Below are 19,694 nucleotides of genomic sequence, written 5' to 3'. Positions count from 1 at the left end.
GTAACTTTATAACATGCAGAAAGAGTCCCAGAAAATATATATATAAATGTATATGTATGTATTTTATATTTTATATTCTACAAACCATTTGAAATCTCATCCGTTCCCAACACATCTCTGGTTGCTGTCCCAGTGGTCAGGCGGTGGTCCTGTCCTTCTCCTCCTTCCCTTCTGTGGAGACTAATACCCCACTGTCATTCTCTGGTGTGAGTGTTTCATGCTGTCTCCCCTCTTCCCTGTAGCCCTGCTAACAAACAGCCGGAAATCGCCCCTCGTAGAGCTGGCACAGTAAATAAAAAGCAGCACTCCACGCCTACCTTCCAGCCCCCTCTGCCTCCCATTGACGATGGGGGGGTTCCCGTGTTTGAGCCCTCCCCTCTGTCGCCCACTGGCGGGGGTCTGGAGGCTGGGCAGGCGGGAGCTGCGCTTCCCCAGACCTTTCAGCCTTTAGTTCAGCAGACTGCGGAGAATAGGTAAGGATTGGTGCGACCGCAAAAACCTTACCTCGCCAACCGCTGCCAGATGTCAGGAGCCGGCCGCTGAAATCTGTGTGTCGTGTGCACATCGTTTTGTGCCATTCTCTTGATTATTGCTTCAGAACGCTGCTTTAAAATCAGTCAAATGGCTAACAATTGGGTACAATCTCAGAGTAAGGCTATAAACCTTTCAGGAGACCTGGAATGGCAAAAATCAAATGCCGCCATTTGTACATCGTCTTCTTGTGCCATTCTCATGTTGTTTTTGCTTCAAAACACGTTTATAATCAGAAAATGATCACCGGAAAGCTATAAGATATTATCATTGGACCCTTGATAAAGACAATTTTTACTCTAAATTTATCTAGACATGGTCATTGCTCAAATTTACAGTTCCCAGTGAATATATGTAGGGTTTACCAGAATTCAGTACTTATGTACTGTACATACATATATAAATGTATGTATATGTATGTATGTATGTATACGTAAAAATTAAACTGAAAATGTGGGGCAAAAAAAATAAAATTAAATAATTAAATGAAATAAAAAAAATTAAATGAAAACAAAACGTTGCTTAATAAATTTTGATAGTTTTTGCATTCTGGGATAGTGTACAGGATTTTTTTGTTTCTAAATGAATTAAAAATAAAATATAGTTTGTTAAATGTTCATTATGAAGTTATGATTTGTTTTGTTCTGTTTTTTATCATTAGATAAAACCTAAATCATTAGATTAATCCCAATTATTTGTATTTATATTTTTATGGACAGTTTTATGTATTTCTTCTGGTTTGTTTCCAGCCAGTCTTTTACACATCATATTTTTATTTTTTCATTTTTTTTTAGGGAGTCCATTGCAAAACACTTGGGGCCCTTGGATTAAAAAAAAAAAAACCTTTTAAAAACCCTGGTCAATATGATAAAGACAAGTTTCCCAATCTGTTTTCCTGTTTTTGATTTATTAAATCGTGAAGATTGAAGCAAATGCCTCTCAAATCTCAAGTTAAGGATAATTTATCAAATTATCATGCTGATTTATCCCAGTCAGGGCCAAAATCCTTTGTGTCTCTTTTCTGTAGAATATTTTCTGATGCTTGAATTTGTGTGTCCTGCCTTGCCTTTCTCTGTATTGCTTGTTCTTTCTTTAGTAGAGAAGATGCACTGCATGCAGAATAAAACACTGCTAACTTTGCTAACTGTGTTTCCTTAAGGCATGTACTATATATATATCTGTATTAACTTTTCAGTGCAAGTCATTAACTCAACTTGGACCACTACATTTTAACGTCCCTGCATGTAAACTGACCTGTGTATACATCCTGCAGTGTGATCCCATTATAGAAGTTCCCTGCTTTTCTTCTCTCCACAGTAACACACCCCCTGCCATGAGGAACGGCCCGGGAGGTTCGAGTGGGACGCCCGCTCAGCTGAATGTGGTGACCTCTACCTCAGGTCCTAAGGGCCCCAGTCCATTCTTGAGCCGCAGAGGTCAGCAGTTATTATCCGCCCTCATATCTTTATTCAGATCTAGGGATGTGCAATATATTGGTTATCAGATGACATTAGAGTTTTTTTAATAGTTATCAATCAATATAGAATACACTTTCATTTACATTTATGCATTTAGCAGACGCTTTTATCCAAAGCGACTTACATTGCATTCAAGTTACAGTTTTTACATTTTATCAGCTCTTGCTTTTCCCTGGGAATCGAACCCATGACCTTGGCGTTGCTAGCGCCATGCTCTATTATTTGAGCTACAGGAAAGCCTGTACATTTTAAAGCCTTTTTACATTTAAAAGTAAAAAGTTAATAGTATATTTTAGCAAGGATGCTTTAAACTGATCATTATGTATTAAAATATTAAATATAAACAATATGAAATTGAAAACAAAAATATTAAGCAGCACAACTGTTTTCATCATTGATAATAATGTTTCTTGAGCATCAAATCTGCATATTAGCATGATTTCTGAAAGATCATGTGACACTGAAGACTGGAGTAATGATGCTGGAAATTCAGCTTTGAATCACAGGAACAAATTACATTTTATATATTATATTCAAATAGAAAACAGTTAATTTAAGGTGTGATAATATTTCACAATATGACAGTTTTTACTGTATTTTTGATGTAACAAATTCAGCCTTGGTGAGCATAAGATATTTTTTTTTAAACAGTAGTGTATATATTATATATTGTTAATGTGTTAATTTTGCATGATCATTTTCCCAAGTTTTACATTTACTTTTACTAACTTAATCTTTAAAATAATAATTTAATAACACTGCTACATTTAATCATTAGCTAATCTCAAAATTAATATGCATTTACATTATAATGTTGTAATGCCTAAGTTCACTTGTGGCATTTAAAAGGATAGATTTTTTTTATTTGTGTTTATATTTGCAAAATTAGTTAATTAAAATTCAGAGTTATTTCTGACAAAAAGCTATTTGGTATTTGGACATTTTTCAGCTATAATTAATTAGAAGCTAATTATTTAAAATGTAATAATCAGTGCATCCTTAAAGGGATAGATCTTTCTCTTATTACTCACCCTCATGTCGTTCCAAACCCGTAAGAACTTTGTTCATCTTCTAAACACAAATTAAGATTTTTTTTAATGAAATCTGAGAGCTTTCTGACTCTCCATAGACAGCAAGGGTACTGACACCTTCAAGACCCAGAAAGGTAGTAAGGACATCATTAAAATAGTCCATGTGACATCAGGGGTTCAACAAATAAAATATCTTAATTTGTGTTCTGAAGATGAACAAAGGTGACCATGGGTTTGGAACGACATGAGGGTGAGTAATTAATGACAGAATTTTAATTTCGGGGTGAACTAACCCTTTAAAATGCATGTTGTCAGTTAGCCAGTAAAATCATGTCTGGACCATTTGGTTTCAGGTACAAAGAAACAAGCGCCAGCACCTCCCAAACAGGCCGCCCATCCCACACCTCAGAGCGTAAAAGCGGCACCTAACCAACCCACACCTAACCAGCCCACACCAAACCAGCCCTCAGCCCCGAGCATCCCTCAGCCTCTCATCGCACCCCGCCGCAGCAGCCAGACCCCCATCCATGCCCCCAGCCACCCTCCTCCTCAGCCTCCTTCCCAGCCTCCTCCCCAGAGCACAGAAGAAGCTGAACCGTCCCCTCCCAGAACACCTCCTTACGACAGCTCTCAGCTGCGCCCCAGGCCCACCCCTCGAGCACGACCCAAAACCGCTGGCCCGCCACCACCACAACCGACTAGTGATGGCGCCAACGGTGTCTGTGTTTCTGGATCCAAGATCATCTCAGGTAAGGAAAATCATGAAAAAACTCCAACAACATGCTGACATTTTTGCAAAAAAAATAAAATAAATAATAACAACAACAATAATAATTGTTTAGAATTATAATACATTATATTCAAATATAAATCCTTAAATATTAAATATACAAATTTAGTTTTTTTTTTTAATATTGTTTAATTTATTAATATTAAATAAAACCAAAATCTTTTACAATGTCTAGCCTATGTAATTATAATAAATAATAATGGAATAATTTCATACTTTTATATATTAAAAAAAAGGTTATTTTATTTATAATATGATTCATTATTTAATTTTATTTGTAAAAATACAACATATGGGCAAAATGTTGTACATTGTGTAGCCAATATAATCATAAAAAAAATCATAATTTAAATAATTAAATACTTTATCAAAAATAATTATAATAATTCTAAAATGATAAATTGTTTTTATTTATTTATAAAAAGCACAAATACAGCATATGACCAAATTGCAAGCTCTATGGTAGCATCCAGAAGTTTTTCTTCATTAATAAAAATAATATGGAAATTCAAAAGAAAATGGCACATTTATCCTTTTCCTGAGGGCAATTGTATGAACTGAATTATAAAATGGAAGTAGTTGTAAATAAATAATAATAATTGTATTGTATTAATTAAAAATAATAAAATTGAATATGAAATATGAAAAGGAATTTTCCTTGTTAAATTCATTAGAACAATGGACAGCATCCATGACATGTAAAATACTGATGAAATATAAAATGGAAATCATTTTAAATTAATAATAATAATACAATAATTTACATTTTATTAATAAAATATTAAAATGAAATTAGTAAAAACGGGCAAAAAGCCTGTTTACAGAAATGCACTTACAATGAAAGTCTCTAAAGGTAATCATAATAAATGTACAACTAAACAATGTTTTAGTTTTTGTAAATTAAGGAATAAGTTAACATTTTTTTGTGATACTCGACAGCAGGTCGCAGATGTTGTCAATTGAGCTGAACTCGTATTGACCCTGAAATATTCCTTGAATGTCATGTAATCGATAGAATATTAATGTTTGAATTTGTATGTTTAATTTGGCTTCAAATATTGTCTTCCTGAAACAGAACAGTGCTGAAGTTGAACAGAAATGTATCCAAAGAAGTAACATTTTGATCAGGGAGAAAGAAAAAAGTCTTCATTTGAAAGATGAATTCTATTCTTGGAAAATGGAATCTTCCGTGACAGTTAATTATCATAATTTATTATTATTCATCATGCCTTTCAACACCTTTGTTATGTTTATTTGTCCCTGGCATCCATTATTTCAGTTTAGTGTTTGACTTTCCGAAATTGACTTTCAGCCCCACACACACACACGCACACACACACACACACACACACACACGCACACACACACACACACACACAAATCTTTATGTCTGGATTTCACATTTATCCCTCATAACATGGATTGTCATCATTGGCCTGACTGTAGGATGCATCGTATGTAATAATCTCAGTCGTAAGTTTGGGTCAGTGAAACCACATGCTGCGATAGACGGATCCGTTTCCAGCGGTTGTGGAAATATCAGCAGCTGCCAGGAGTCCTTCAGTGTTTGGCCTGAGGTTCAGACGCTCTCCTGCTTTACTGCATGAGAGAGAGCTGCGATGCTGCCACGTTTAATGACATTACCACCACCGTGATTAATGCTCCTAGCATTGATTAAAGAAATCACCACTTTCAGAGTTTAATGACACTCTTTTTGGTGGTTCATTGCCATCAGAGCTTCATCCGAAAAGCCAACATGAAGTCAAAACTCACCCTGTTTACTTTGCACAATAATATCAGGAACGTGTATTAGCACAGTTCATTAGTACACGTTAATCTGAAGAAAAATACACTTCATATGTCGCTTACGTTCAGCATTTATTTGATTAAAAAAATACAGTAATATTGTGAAATATTATTACAATTTAAAACAACTGTTTTCTATTTGAATATATTTTAAAATGTAATTTATTTTTGTGATGCAAAGCTGAATTATCAGCATCATTACTCCAGTCTTCAGTGTCACATGATCCTTCAGAAATCATAATAATATGCTGATTTGCTGCTCATGAAACATTTCTTATTATCATCAATGTTGAAAACTGTTGTGCTGATTATTATTTTTGTGGAAACCATGATACGCTACCATTCAAAAGTTTGGGGTAAGAAAGAAATAAACTACTTTTATTCAGTAAGGATGCATTAAATTGATCAAAAGTTACAGTAAAGACATTTATGATTAAAAAAAAAAACCTGAAAAATTATCAGTTCTAAATTTTAAGCAGCAAGACTTGTTTTAAACATTGATGATAATAATGAGTCGTTATTAATAATTGAGTGCTAATTAAGCGCCAAATCAGCATATAGGAGTGATTCATGAAGGATCATGTGACGCTGAATAAACCCAGCTTTGCATCACAGGAATAAATTACATTTTAAGTTATTATAAATTGTAATAATATTTTGTAATTTTACAGTTTTACTGTGTTTTTAATCAAAGAAATGTTCAAATTTGTAAAGAATATTTTTCCAAAAATATAAAAAAATCTTACCAACTCCAAACTTTCCACCACTGGTGGTTGTAAGTTGTATAATCAATTAATTGTGATATATTATAGAAGTAAAATGGGTTGCAGACGATGTTTTATGTTGACTTTAAAAGGCTGAGATGTGATTGGATTGGCTTGGCTTTATGGAAGTTCACAGCCGTCTGAATTGTGATTGGCTTCACTTTGCTGGTGGTTCGTCGTCATCAGTGTTTGATCCTTTGAACATGTTATGACGTTGTTGCACTGTTACAGATGTGTGATCTTCTGCCTGTGAGGTGTGGTTTGAGTGGCAGGCGATGGTAAGAACTCTGGGCATATCAGTCGATGTATTGTCAGCTCCATCTATGTGTGTCTGAACGCTTTCTTTGCCTGTTTAACCCGACTAACAGCAAGTTAACCTGCATGACAAGCTGCCTAACCAGTGTCTTTGTGGCATGTCTAAGGCTAAAATACCAGCACATGCTTTATGCACCTAAACATACAGTAACTCCCTACCCATGAACCTCGGCTGCTTCTGCACGGTGAATGTTAGCTGTGCCACAGAAACTGTATTATTTAACAATATTATTATTTTACATTTGAATACGCTACAGTTTTAAAAGATTGGGGTCAGATTTTATTAATTTTATTTAGCAAGGATGCAATAAATTGATCAAAAATGACAGAAAAGACTTTTATAATGTTACTATATATATATATATATATATATATATATATATATATATATATATATATATATATATATATATATATATATATATATATATATATATATATATATATATATTCAACATTGATAATATAGAAATGATTATTGAGCAGCAAATCGTATTAGAATGATTTCTGAAGGATCATGTGACACTGAAGACTGGAGTAATGATACTGAAAACTCAGCTATGCCATCACAGGAATACATTACATTTGAAAATATATTCAAATAGAAAATAGTTATTTGAAATTGTAGTAATATTTCACAATATTATGGTTTTTACTGTATTTTTTAATCAAATGCAGCTTTGATGAGCATGAGACTTCATTCAAAAACATTCAAAATCTTACTGATCCCAAACTTTTGAACAGCTGTGTACATTTTTAGATATTTAAATCATATTAGTATTGTTATTGGTTTATATGTCACAACTAAACGACATTATTATCATTATTTAATCATTTAAATAAAATAATATTAATACTGTATATCAGGTCAGGTTTTTTGGAAGTTTAATTTTGGTGGAAATATGATCAAATGTTTTCTTTGAAATATCCTAAATGTGCATTATGATTGCACAGATGAAGATGGAGATGGAGAGGAGAAATCTTTGACGGGACCAGGGCTGGATCTTGTCCCGGAGCTTGAGGAGGATGAAACCACAGAAACACTCTCGGAAGAACACCACCAATCAGAAAACACCGCCTTGTGAGGTGGGCAGAGTCCAGTCTTCACACAGCCAACGGAAAGCTATGTTCGTAATAGAATACTAGCATACTTACTGCATAGTGTATTCTTATTAGAGTTTATGGATGTGAAAGTATGCAAAATGAAAAACTTTTTTAACATGACCTCAGTTACCTTATGAATAAATATAGGTATTAAGCATTCAGATTTAAAAAAAAAAAAAAAAGTATTTTATGAGAATGATCAAATGAGTCATCACACTTGCTTCAAAGTCACACTGGAAATGGAAGGTCAAGTCAATGTATTGCATTGTGGGATTTGGTACCCAGCACAGTGTGCAATTATAGTAGGTCATCTGGGTATACAAAGCATCCAGAAAAGTTGTATGCCATCTTGAAAAGTATACATAGTACATACAGCCCAAAAAGTATGGTAGTATGCTATTCCGAACATAGCCATTCACTTTAATCTTTGAACCCTATATAAAACTCTCTATGCCCTCACAATGCTGGCACATTGTAACCACATACCAGGAAAAAAAAAAACAGTACGCACATGTTCGCATGCTATACATTCTTGATTTCATTCACAAATAGCATAAGGCTGGTTTGGGTTTTAATCAAGTATGAATGTCTTTCAGTTTTGTGATGTTTTGCATAACAAGTGTTATATATGTGCCTTGAAAAAACTTACCAAATCACTGAGTTTGTGTGACTGATGTCCCTCACACTTTACTTCATGTGAATGTTTTTTGTTTGTTTTTTTTCAAATTTATTTTAATCATTCTTTTTCTCTTTTAATACTACGTTTAAGATTTGACAAAAATTGGATTTAAAAAAGCTTAAGAAAAATAATGGTTATACAGATACAATTGATTTAATACATGCATAAGATTTGTATTTTTAAGTATTTTTCCTGGGGTGCAATACTGACTGCAGTGTAGTGTTATGTCATTTTTGTGTTAGTTTAGTAGTTTTTAACAATTGTAATTGTGTTTTACAGGGTTTACTTTAGTGGAGTATGTACTACCAAGTACCAATTTATACATCCACTGTTGACCATTAAAATAAACCCTGTGTGCACTATTATGAAATACTTCATTCTCAAACTGACCAAAGATGCTTTTTTTTAAAAGCGTATGATCCTGTGTCAGAGCTTTAGGGGGTTTATTTCATGCTGTATGCAATGCAAAAACAGCACTGACGACGTAAATGTGAATGAAAGGTTTAATGGATCAGTCAAGCTCAGGAACCGTCAGCTAGAAAGCCAAAGTCATTTATTCCTTTCAAGAGTGAGTAAGCGTCTTGTGGATGTTATCTTTAATTGGCTCTTAATTGTACATATTGACTTTTTTTTTTGTACGTCTGTGTGCACATTTCCTCCATTCTCGTTCATGTTCTCCAGTGCCTCAGATGAACAAATGTTGTACAAATTCATTTTTTCAACACAGCGACTGTTTTCTGATTATATATCTAATAAAATGCTTAATTACAGAAACCAAAATCAGTTGTTTTTTTAAATACTATTTAATTTACAGAAACATCAAGGACAAATTGGTGGTGTTGGTTGCAAAAAAAAATTTAAACTGATTTATGATGACAATAATAAACCAATGTTCTTATTTATAATATAAGTACACAGCCTACTGCATGTAGATTTTCTTTCACACCAGTCACAATAAACAATACATTAAAAAGGACAAGTGCCTATGCCCAGTAAGCGAAGAGAAACACGGCCACTGATATACAGATGATGAGGTTGGCGTTTACCAGGTGTCTCATACAGGGGTCTTCCTCGAGGGAACACGTCAAAGCCTCTGGAGGAGACTTGGGTTTCTCTCCTCTCTGCTTCTCCATTCCACAGATCCAGAACAGAGCAGATTTGAGTTTAGATGAACCCGCATTGCTGGAGTCTGCTGACAAATAATGCATTCAGAATTACATGTAACCAGATCAAAACAAGTATTATCTACATAGATGTTGTGCATTTTATATCATTTGTTTGCAGATTGCAATTTTTATGTAATGCAATGATGTTCAGATAGTACATGTGAATTTTGTCATTGTGTGCTTAAAAATATTTCAGCTCCTCCAATTTTGAGTTTAGATATTCTCATATCTTTCCCCTCATTGAAAAATATGAAATGACTTTGTCTCCCTCTGCTGGATAACGACTATCATAGAAATAGATCGGGATAAATTTACAACACCATTTATCTGTGCCTGCATATGGATTGGACAAAGTACCCTCTTTTGTAGAATATGCATCATTTTCCATGTCTTTTGAGTACTGTGTGGCATCCTCGATCGTCTGGAGATCTGAAACCACAACCTCTTTGCTTTCTTTCACAGGATCAAAGCGCGTGTACCACGTCAAACGACTGATCTGGAAAATAACAAACCCTTTATATGAGTGTATTTCCCAAATTAAAGGGATAGTTCACCTAATAATTGTAATTCTGTCATTCCCTCAAGCTGTGCCAAACATGTTTGAGTTTCTTTTTGTCTGTAGAGAACAGAATATTTTGAAAAATGTCAGTAACCAAACAGTTGACGGTAGTCATTGATTTCTATAGTATTTTTTCTAGACTTTGGAAGTCAGTGGCTACCGTCAACTGTTTGGTTTGAAACAACATGAAAGCAAATAAATGATTTAATTTTGGGGTGAACTATCCCTTTAAGGTTTATGAGAAGGCATTTCTGAATGCAAAGTATGATTTTTGTGAAATTGCAAACTGGGTTAGGGTTGGTCTTTTGTGTGTGTGTGTGTGTGTGTGTGTGTGTGTGTGTGTGTTTTCTAACCTGCTCCGGTTTGGGCTTCTCTGTAGCCAGACTAACACACACAACCACGATGAGTGTGAGGACAGTGAGAATGATGGAGAAGTACAGGTAGTGAACATATTTGATGATGTCAGGCCTGCTGTCGCTCTCGTAGCACTGTGGTATTGGATAGACGAAGTCCAGAATCATCCTTGTACAGCCCACCACCATGCCCACTATCAGACCCCAGAATGCACCCTACACCAATGCAACAAAAATGAATTAAACAAGAGGCCAGGTGTGTCATAATTGCATATTTATACACTATTCTGTGCCATTTTGTAGTATAAATAAGTAGTGTGTTCAAACTGAAATTAAAAAAAAAAGTGCACTTCAAATACTCTGATGATGCCAAAATAAATTTAATATTGAAATATTGAGCACAGTGAAATATTGAACAATTCATGCTGGATGATAAATAACCTTCTGAAATTCATACATTAGATAGACTGTGTGGTGGAAAAAATGCTTTGGTAAATCATAATTATGAGATAAAAGTTTCAATTATGGGATAAAAACGTGAAATTATAACTGTCATTGAGAAGTCTGAGATACTAAGTCATAATTATGAGATAACGTATTAAATTAAAAAGTTGAAATTATGGCATACTGTCATAATTATGAGACAAAGTCATTATGACAAAAGGACAAAATTATGAGTCATGAAATAGTAAGTCATGACAAAAAGAAAATTATGAGTCATAATTATGAGATAAAAAGTTGAAACTATGACAATTGTGAGATGAAAAAAAATCACCTTTTCACGTCAATGACTGTCAAAAACAGACAAAGCAACAAGCAAAATATCTTTTGAATACAAATATCTAGTTTTGTACCTTCTCATTGGTCCGTTTCCAGAAGCATCCCGCACAGAAGACGACCGTTATGGGGGGCTGCAGGTACATACTGATAGATTGGATGTAGATGAAGAGCTGCCCACCCTGACTGGCCTGAACCAGAGGAATCCACAGCACTGACACCACCACTAACACCAACACAAACACTCTTTGAAATGGAAACAAACACACACACAGCAGCTGAAACAGTCCAGCTTTACAAGAGAACACAAATATAGCATTTGCAGTTGTAGAATGACAATAATAGATTCATTTACCAGAAACAAACGCTCACCAACAAAAGAAGGATTTTATTTGTTAACAGCTTCTAGCCACCCAACATTAGATGTTGATATTTGGTTGAATGTAAGTTCTGACACTGGGTGATCAAAATTCAATGTTAGGACAATGTCTTATGCCAATGTCAATTTGACGTAGAACACTGACTAATACTGTTGGTCTTAAGTTGTGGTTTTAAGTAACCAAAGTTCCATGTCTTTCAAACATCACATTGACATTAAACACTGACAGTTAATTGTGAGGTAGCCTCTGGTAATCAAAAACCAACATGTTAAAACATCATAATGTGAATATCCACACAGCGTTACAACATCATTAGACCTTGATATTTCATTAGTTTTAATTAACCAAGAGTCTGTCATTGTCATTGTTGCAGGTTGATCCAAGTAGGGTTGCAAAGTGGTGAAAAATGTTCAGACACTTTCTGAAAGTTTCCAAATATTCTGTAATGTTTCTGGAAATTTACCGCCTCTTTGCAACCTTAGATGCAAGCCAACGTTAGATCTGGCTTTCATTTCTAACTAAACAGTCCAATGTTTAAGTCTTTCTGGGTACTTTTAAATGCAAATAGCCATTTACAGGATGGAGAAACTTATGAATTGTCCTTTCATAATCTAGTTTGTATAACAACTTGTCGATGTCTTACCTCCCCACAATCATGAGCTCCCACTCGGAGGCAGTCCGGCGGATGTTTCTCCAAAGGTCCATGGTGAAAATGGTGCTGGAACTGTTGAATATGGAAGTCAGAGAGGACATGAGAGCAGCCAACATCACAGCCATCATTAAACCCCTCAGACCTTGACAAACACACAAGAAGAAAATGATTCATCGCAGCCATCTGTTCTAGAAACTGAAAACTATAGAAAAACATCCTACATATAAGTAAATAATCAAGGAATCTCACTGATACCTGCAGGAAGGAGCTCCATGACCAGTTTGGCGTAAGCAATGTCTGAGCAGCCCACCGGATTCCCACAAACTTGTTTACACACATCCGGGTCTCCACAGCCCACCTCATCTACACACATTCACATACATTTTAAGATAACAAATTGTGCATTTAGATGTTCAAAGGTCTTAAACATCGGTGTTTATTTCAGACACACCTGGGTAAAGTATCCTGCTAATCATGCCTGGAATCACCATCATGAAGAAGGGCAGAACTTTGAGGTAAGCAGCAAGTAAAGATCCTCCTTTAGCATGCACAATGTTCTTGGAAGCAAGTGAACGCTGCACTATCACCTTCACAAAGAAACGACAACAAAATATATTACGTTTGGAAGGTATGTGGTCACTGGGCAGGTTTCGAAGGTCTTATGAATGATTACTAGGTGAAGGCTAAAAAGGTGTTCCAAATGGTTGATAAATACAGTATATAGAAAGTTCTAGAACAAGCTAGATAGTCTAAACTAGAACTTTCCAACAGTCCAGGAACTTCAGTCTAGCAAGCTAGAACTTGAATCTCGGTTGATATAGAACTTATTTAATATAAAATTTAAAAGATCCAGAGCTTCACTCTAGCTAGAATTTATGACATCACTAGATCTAGACAGATGTAGAACATGAATTTAGTTACTTCTCGATAGATCTACTTCAGTATATCTGGATCGATAGTTCTAGAACTTCTACATAGATAGAAACCATCATGAGAAAGGTGTTCAAAATAAGTAAGTTCAATCAACACTGCTGGTTCTTTACCTGGTCAGAACACCAGTACCACATGGAGGGTATGGACATGCCCAGGATCACCCCCGGCCAGGGCAGGTCAGAGGTCACAGGGTGACGGAATATGTGAAAGGCATCCTCCCGTGGGATCCCGCAGGTGGTGTTGGGCACTCGGATGGAGGGAATGGCCTGAGGATACTTATCCAGGACAGCTTGAAATCCCCCAACCTCTGTAAAACCTTCACAGCAACATTGAGAAGAGCATACTATTATTGTATTAAAGGCATCAAGACTTAAATCAACATGACTGTCATGGTCACTCACTGAAGCCCATGAGGATCAGGGCTCCGATCACCATGATGACAGTCTGAACTGCATCGGTGTAGATCACTGCTGCCAGACCACCTGTAACCACATCAGTCAAGAAATGCTTTAGCAGATTATAAAACTTCCTCATAACTGATTTGATGAGAATAGAGAAGTCCACGCTGCTAATGTAGTTAGCGTTCTTGCTGAGAACAGACCTCAACTATAACTATAAAGTTTTAATAATCATTGAGATTCTGTGAGAATGGGGACATCCGCTCTACAATTAACAACGACACAGGAACGATATTGTTGGAATAACTTTCAAAAGTATTTTTTTTCCAGCTGGTGAACCATAAAAACGCTGACAGACAATTAGAATACATGTGACTTCAAAGGAGTGGTTTTTATTTATTTATTTATTTGATGTGAAGTAAGATTTTTGCAAGTAAGAACTAGTTTATGTATTTTTACGAATTTGGAGCTCATTATTTATTGTCGCAAATGTATCATTGTCGTAAAGCATTTCATAGTTTTTCACAGAATTTCGTCGCTACCATCAGAATGATTCTGAAGCTGATATTTTAAGGTAAAAAGAAATGAAATTTAAAAAGCTCTCAGCTTGGAGTGAGATTTCCAATTCATAAGGGTATACAATCTTTTGTTGAATGCAGTTCCATGTCTTTTTTTAGCACCATTTTAAACGTTCAAATTAAAATTAATTCAGTATTTACTTAAATTGATTAATCACTTTTGTGCTTATACCAGTATCATTATATGTATATACTTTATTTTTTAAAAGTGAAATTTAAAAAGTTTATAGTGTTAATTATCAAATGCAAAACTCACAAATAAGTAAGCAAGTAGGCCTATGACCTGCAATACTCTTTTGAGAAACTAGACTAGTAGATACATGTATATTTATTAAAGAGATCAAAGCTTGTCGCAACTCTAGTTTTCAATTGCTCTGGCGCTACAACGAATTAGCTAGGTGCGCCGAAACGGTATTTATTTGTTGAATTTCATATTAAAACTTACAAAATTTGAAAGCTGAAAGCTTTAAGTCGAGCATTTAAAGCAGTGGTCTCAAACTCAATTCTGCAGAGTTTAGATCCAACCAGCCCCAAATCACACCTGCTTGGAAGTTTCTAGCGATACTAAAGACCTTGATTAGCTGGATCAGGTGTGTTTGATTAGGGTTGGAGCTAAACTGTGCACAGCTGTGACCCTCCAGGAATTGAGTTTGAGAACAATGATTTAAAGCGTGCGGAAGATGACGTAAGTTACCTGCAGCACGCTTATAATAAAGACAATGTTATCGTGCTTTAGTCTGGGCGCTAATACAGTTATCGTTCTTGGTGTAAACAGCCCTAAAAAGTGCTAAAATATGCGACCTGCGATGGTGTAGAGAGCGGTGATGCTGAGGAGCAAAACCACAGCGATGTAGATGTTCCACTGCAGAGCCTGCTGGATGAACACAGCTCCTGCATACATGTCCACCTGCACACAGAGCAACACAGAGATCCTCACCAAGTCTGCTCTTGGAATTAGATTTTTAAATCGAGCGTACTTACTGATATTTTTGTGAAGATGTAGATAAATAGATATAAAACACAAAGAAATAACTGAATTCTTTTTCCACCAAATCTTTTCTGTAAATACTCGGGCATTGTTGTGACCTGCAAAATAATGGGAAATCATCTTTATTCTCACGAATTGCAGAAACAACCAGAAGAACACAATTGCATATGGAAATATTTATGTATACACAACCGTTCAAAAAAAATTGTCGGTAAGCTTTTTTCAAATAAATTAATATTATTCAAGGACGCGTTATACTGATTAAAAGTGACAGGAGATACATTTACAACCAGTGACGTAACACTTTATAATAACTTTTATTAATAAATCTTTAAACGTTATATAATGAGCATTACTTAGCCTAATATTTATTCAAATAGCAAGAAATGTAAAACATGTAAAACAAAATGCTTACAAATGTCATTAATCTCCCAATTCATATGATCATGCACTTCTTAAAACTCTACAAATGATTTTAACAGATGTTATACAATGATTTAAAGCTTTTGTTAATGTATTATATTAATAACACCACTATATACCACCTTTTACACAAACATTGTTACAGTAGCTAAAAGTCCAGGGCCATAAATGATTAATAAACATTTATAAATATTTACAGATGATGAATAGTCTCAACTTTAGATTGGGTACTGCAAAAACATGAACAAATAATTTGTAAAGATGAGTAAATAGGGGTGAATTCAGGCCATTAAGACACTTTTTATTGAGATTCCTGCTCATAAAGGTAATAATGATTAATAAATGTTTATTACATTTACAAATTATGAATAGCTTCCGCTTTAGATTGGGTACTGAATAAAACATGAACACAATTAATAAATGATTAAAGATCTACACAACAAACAAAGGCCAAATATGTGACCTTTACAGGCTGTGATTATGAGTTAATAATTAATATGTTAACATGCATAGTCTGTGAAGTGCATATTGCATATTTGTAAATGTAAAGAAGAGCATTAGCTAATATGTGAACTGATGTTTAATGACATTTGATAGCATTCAAAAGTACATTAACAATTAAGATTTTAATCATTGTATAATTTCCGTTAAATTCATTTGTAGATTTTTTTTTAAAGTGCATGTGCGTATGAATTGAAACTTTAATGGCATTTGTAAGAATTTCAATTTGCATTAAATAATGATCTGTTAAACATGTTTAATAAGTACATTAGTAAACATTGACAAGCACATTATCTCATATTTCTAGATTTGTGAATATATAATAATCTGTTAAGCATTAATAACTTTGATTAATAAATCATTAACACATATTATATAAAGTGTTCAAGACAAAAATGTATCACGGTTTCCAAAAAAATAACTTTGAACTGTTTTCAACATTGATAATAATAATAATAAATGTTTCTTGAGCAGCAATTCAGCATATTAGAATAATTTTTGTGAGATCATGTGACACTATGTAATGATCCTGAAAATTCAGCTGTGCATTTTAGAATATATAAAAATTATGTAATTATATTTCACAATATTACGGTTTTTACTGTATTTTTATCAAATAAATGCAGCCTTTGTTAGCATTAGACTTTTTTGTGTATGTGTATGTATTACTGAATTCTGTTGCTGTCTCACCCTTGATGCAATGTAGATGGGCAAAAACAGCCAGCCCAAGAGCAGCACCATCAGCATGCCCTGCACATCAACATGAGACATGATGAATCTCTGAGACATTAACTATATCACAACAGAAAGACGGCACTCATTCACAGAATTCTATGTCTTTTTACATAATGTATCTATAAAGTGGTATATTCAGCAAAGTAATGTACTCTATAGCTCTTAAATTGTAGATCTCGTGTGCTTACGTTCCATTCATAAGCAGTGGAAGCGATACCCGCTGCCGCCCCAGAGCCGGCGAGACCAATGAAGTGACCACTGCCCACATTACTGGCAAACAGAGAGGCGCCCACCTGCACAAACACGACACATGGAAAAGAAATTACACTTGATCCAAGATTCATATTCATATCTAAAAACATGAATCTCCCCAGATCAAATTTCACCCCAATATTAAAAGGGAAGAAAAATATATTTTGACTAATATCATAACTATATATAACAAAAATCGTTAACTGAAACTAAAACCATAAACCATTTTCCTTGACATAAATTAAACGTTAACTCAAATAAAATATATAAAAAACAAACTTTACAAAAAAAGATATTTCAGCTAGTTGCCAAGGCAGCTTTTCTTATTTTTTCTTACTAAAATAACTAAATAAACTGAAATGAATAAAAACGGGAAACATTAAAAACACACAACAAAATGACTAAAATGAACTCAAATTTAAATGAAAACTGAAAATATAAAAATAATATCTGATTCAAAATATTAACAAAAACTATAATTATATAACAGTGATAATAATATAACATTGTAATATGCATGCGAATTGCATGACAGTAATGAGAAATACATTTTTGTATTACAGAAAGAAGAACCGGTGGGGAAATTGAGCTTAATTGTCATGAAGATAATGGCAGATGTTAATGGTTCTAAAAATAAGCTTCATTTTCTTTATGCAATAATGTTTTGGTAGCAACATTGTAACACTTTATATATGTATTTTTTTGCATTACAGAAATGAAAATAATGTCAAAATTGTCAATGGTCCTAAAAATAGACTTCATTTTCTTTATGCAAATATATATGCTTTGAGGACATGGTTTGAGAGAGATTTACTCACTCACCGGCCACCAAGTCATGTTTTTGCCAGCAAGGAAGTATCCATCCACTGTGCTCCTCTTGGTCTTCCACATGGACTGTTGAGTGAGCAAAGGTTATAAATATGCCATATACAAGATGATAAGCCATAAATGTGATAAGTAACATATTTACAGATGTAAAATTCAGCTACGATGTGTGTGATATTACAGAGAGAACAAGAAGCCCGCAAACACTTATTATAGAGAGTTTTGTCACTGTGAAATACACCATCACGATACAGCTGAGCATTTTGTGATTTCAGTAAACTTACCCACAAGCCCACTGCCAGAATCAAGAGAAAGTAGATGACAAGCACCACTATATCTGTGGCGGCCAGGGTGGTCGGGGGCGATGTGTCCTCGGCGGTGGGGGAAGGGGAAACGACGGGATGCTCGGTGGTAGCCATGAAGAGTTTCTCAGGTGTGTGTCACTTTTGAGATAACAGACAGTAGATAATCGCTCTCATCCACACACGTTGACAAACACACTTAATGTAACGATATGAAGACATAGCTTTATGTCTTCGCTGATTATACATTATCTAGCCTGTATTTGCATGTTAATGCTTTTCAAAGAATCACAGAGATACTGGGTACAAGTTACAGAGGAATGGCAAATGTTTCCCTATGGAGTGTAAAACTAAAATGTTAACTCCTAAGAAAAGACAACAGGGAAAAACTCATACTCGCATTTTCTGCTTTCAAATCCAAATTTGATAAAGAAGCCATGTTTCCTCACAGATATACAGGATTTAATCAATTTTACTCTCGACAGAAGAGAGAAATATATGCAAGCATGCTTAGCAGCCTGCATGATAATTATTGTTTAGGTTTAAGCTGTAAAGTTTTATTTTAGTATTGAAGATTGTAAAGGCATTTGCATTTTCTTCCACCTTAAACTCTGTAAATATCACACCATTAGTAACCTAGTAAAGGGTTCCCACAACTTCTGACCAGTGAATTTCCATGACTTTTCCGGTTGTTCATAATACTGAATTAAACTAATTAAATCTCTTTCTAAAGCGCAATTTAGAAACTTTTAAACCTCTAGGCCTAGAAATGATCATTGTAAGATGACAATAAAAAAAAATCACATTAGTAACTGCCATACTAATTATTAATACCCAAGTATGTATACTAAACAATATTTGACTGATTTAGACAGATTTACTTTAAATAGGTCAGTAAAAATGCAACAGCAGCAACCTAAACAAAATCGGAACATAATTTGTTAGTTGTTGTCCATTAGTCATTAATTTTTCTTACTGATACTTATTGATATCCATTAATGTTCACATATGCACATTAAATATCATTCAAACCCATCAAGCATACTAACATACTTTCTCAGCCTGCAGAATTGAACAAAGCTGATTTCTCATACACGTCTAGCCATTACTACATAAACAATAAAGAGAAACAGTGGAGCAATAGTTAAGGACTCACCTAAATAACAGGTCAGAAACAGACAGAGGTCTTTAACTTTGTAAAAGGTCCATTTAAATAGGACAGCAGGGTCTCCAATGAATGAACTCAGAAGTTTCTCTTAGTAGTGTTGAGATGATCTCTCCCCGATCAAAGGGATCAAACTCCAATCGCCTTCATGTAACACTTCACGCTGGTTAAAATGTAAGGGTGTTTTATTACCAAAACAGTAATGACAA

General features: G+C 34.5%; 2 protein-coding genes across 4 annotated transcripts in view; one reads left to right on the top strand and one right to left on the bottom strand.

Annotated features, from left to right (window-relative positions):
- Positions 1-9,274, top strand: part of LOC306869105 (rho GTPase-activating protein 17-like) — a 32,267-nt gene extending 22,993 nt beyond the window's left edge. The window contains exons 17-21 of one of the 3 annotated variants that reach the window (XM_079415715.1): positions 243-473; positions 1,849-1,967; positions 3,394-3,789; positions 6,632-6,678; positions 7,670-9,274. In XM_079415715.1, the coding sequence (XP_079271841.1) occupies positions 243-473; positions 1,849-1,967; positions 3,394-3,789; positions 6,632-6,639 (754 nt within the window). In that variant the 3' untranslated portion in view covers positions 6,640-6,678; positions 7,670-9,274. Of the gene's footprint in view, positions 1-242; positions 1,809-1,848; positions 1,968-3,393; positions 3,790-6,631; positions 6,679-7,669 lie in introns of those variants that run through there. The other 2 variants (XM_079415716.1, XM_079415717.1) reach the window with 2 other exon arrangements.
- Positions 9,275-9,292: 18 nt separating this feature from the next.
- On the bottom strand, positions 9,293-18,437 carry LOC306869108 (sodium/myo-inositol cotransporter 2-like; the record flags this gene model as incomplete). Its single annotated transcript, XM_079415720.1, has 15 exons — positions 9,293-9,687; positions 10,022-10,160; positions 10,577-10,792; positions 11,431-11,599; positions 12,377-12,527; positions 12,641-12,748; positions 12,837-12,972; positions 13,429-13,634; positions 13,720-13,800; positions 15,096-15,201; positions 15,276-15,380; positions 16,897-16,956; positions 17,130-17,234; positions 18,016-18,087; positions 18,303-18,437. 15 exons carry the CDS (start codon positions 18,435-18,437, stop codon positions 9,482-9,484), a joined length of 1,995 nt encoding a protein of 664 aa, XP_079271846.1. The 3' UTR covers positions 9,293-9,481.
- Positions 18,438-19,694: the final 1,257 nt, after the last annotated feature.

Source organism: Barbus barbus, assembly GCF_936440315.1.
Source record: "Barbus barbus genome assembly, chromosome: 4".
NCBI lineage: Eukaryota > Metazoa > Chordata > Actinopteri > Cypriniformes > Cyprinidae > Barbus > Barbus barbus.
This window is presented reverse-complemented; position numbering and strand designations above follow the sequence as displayed.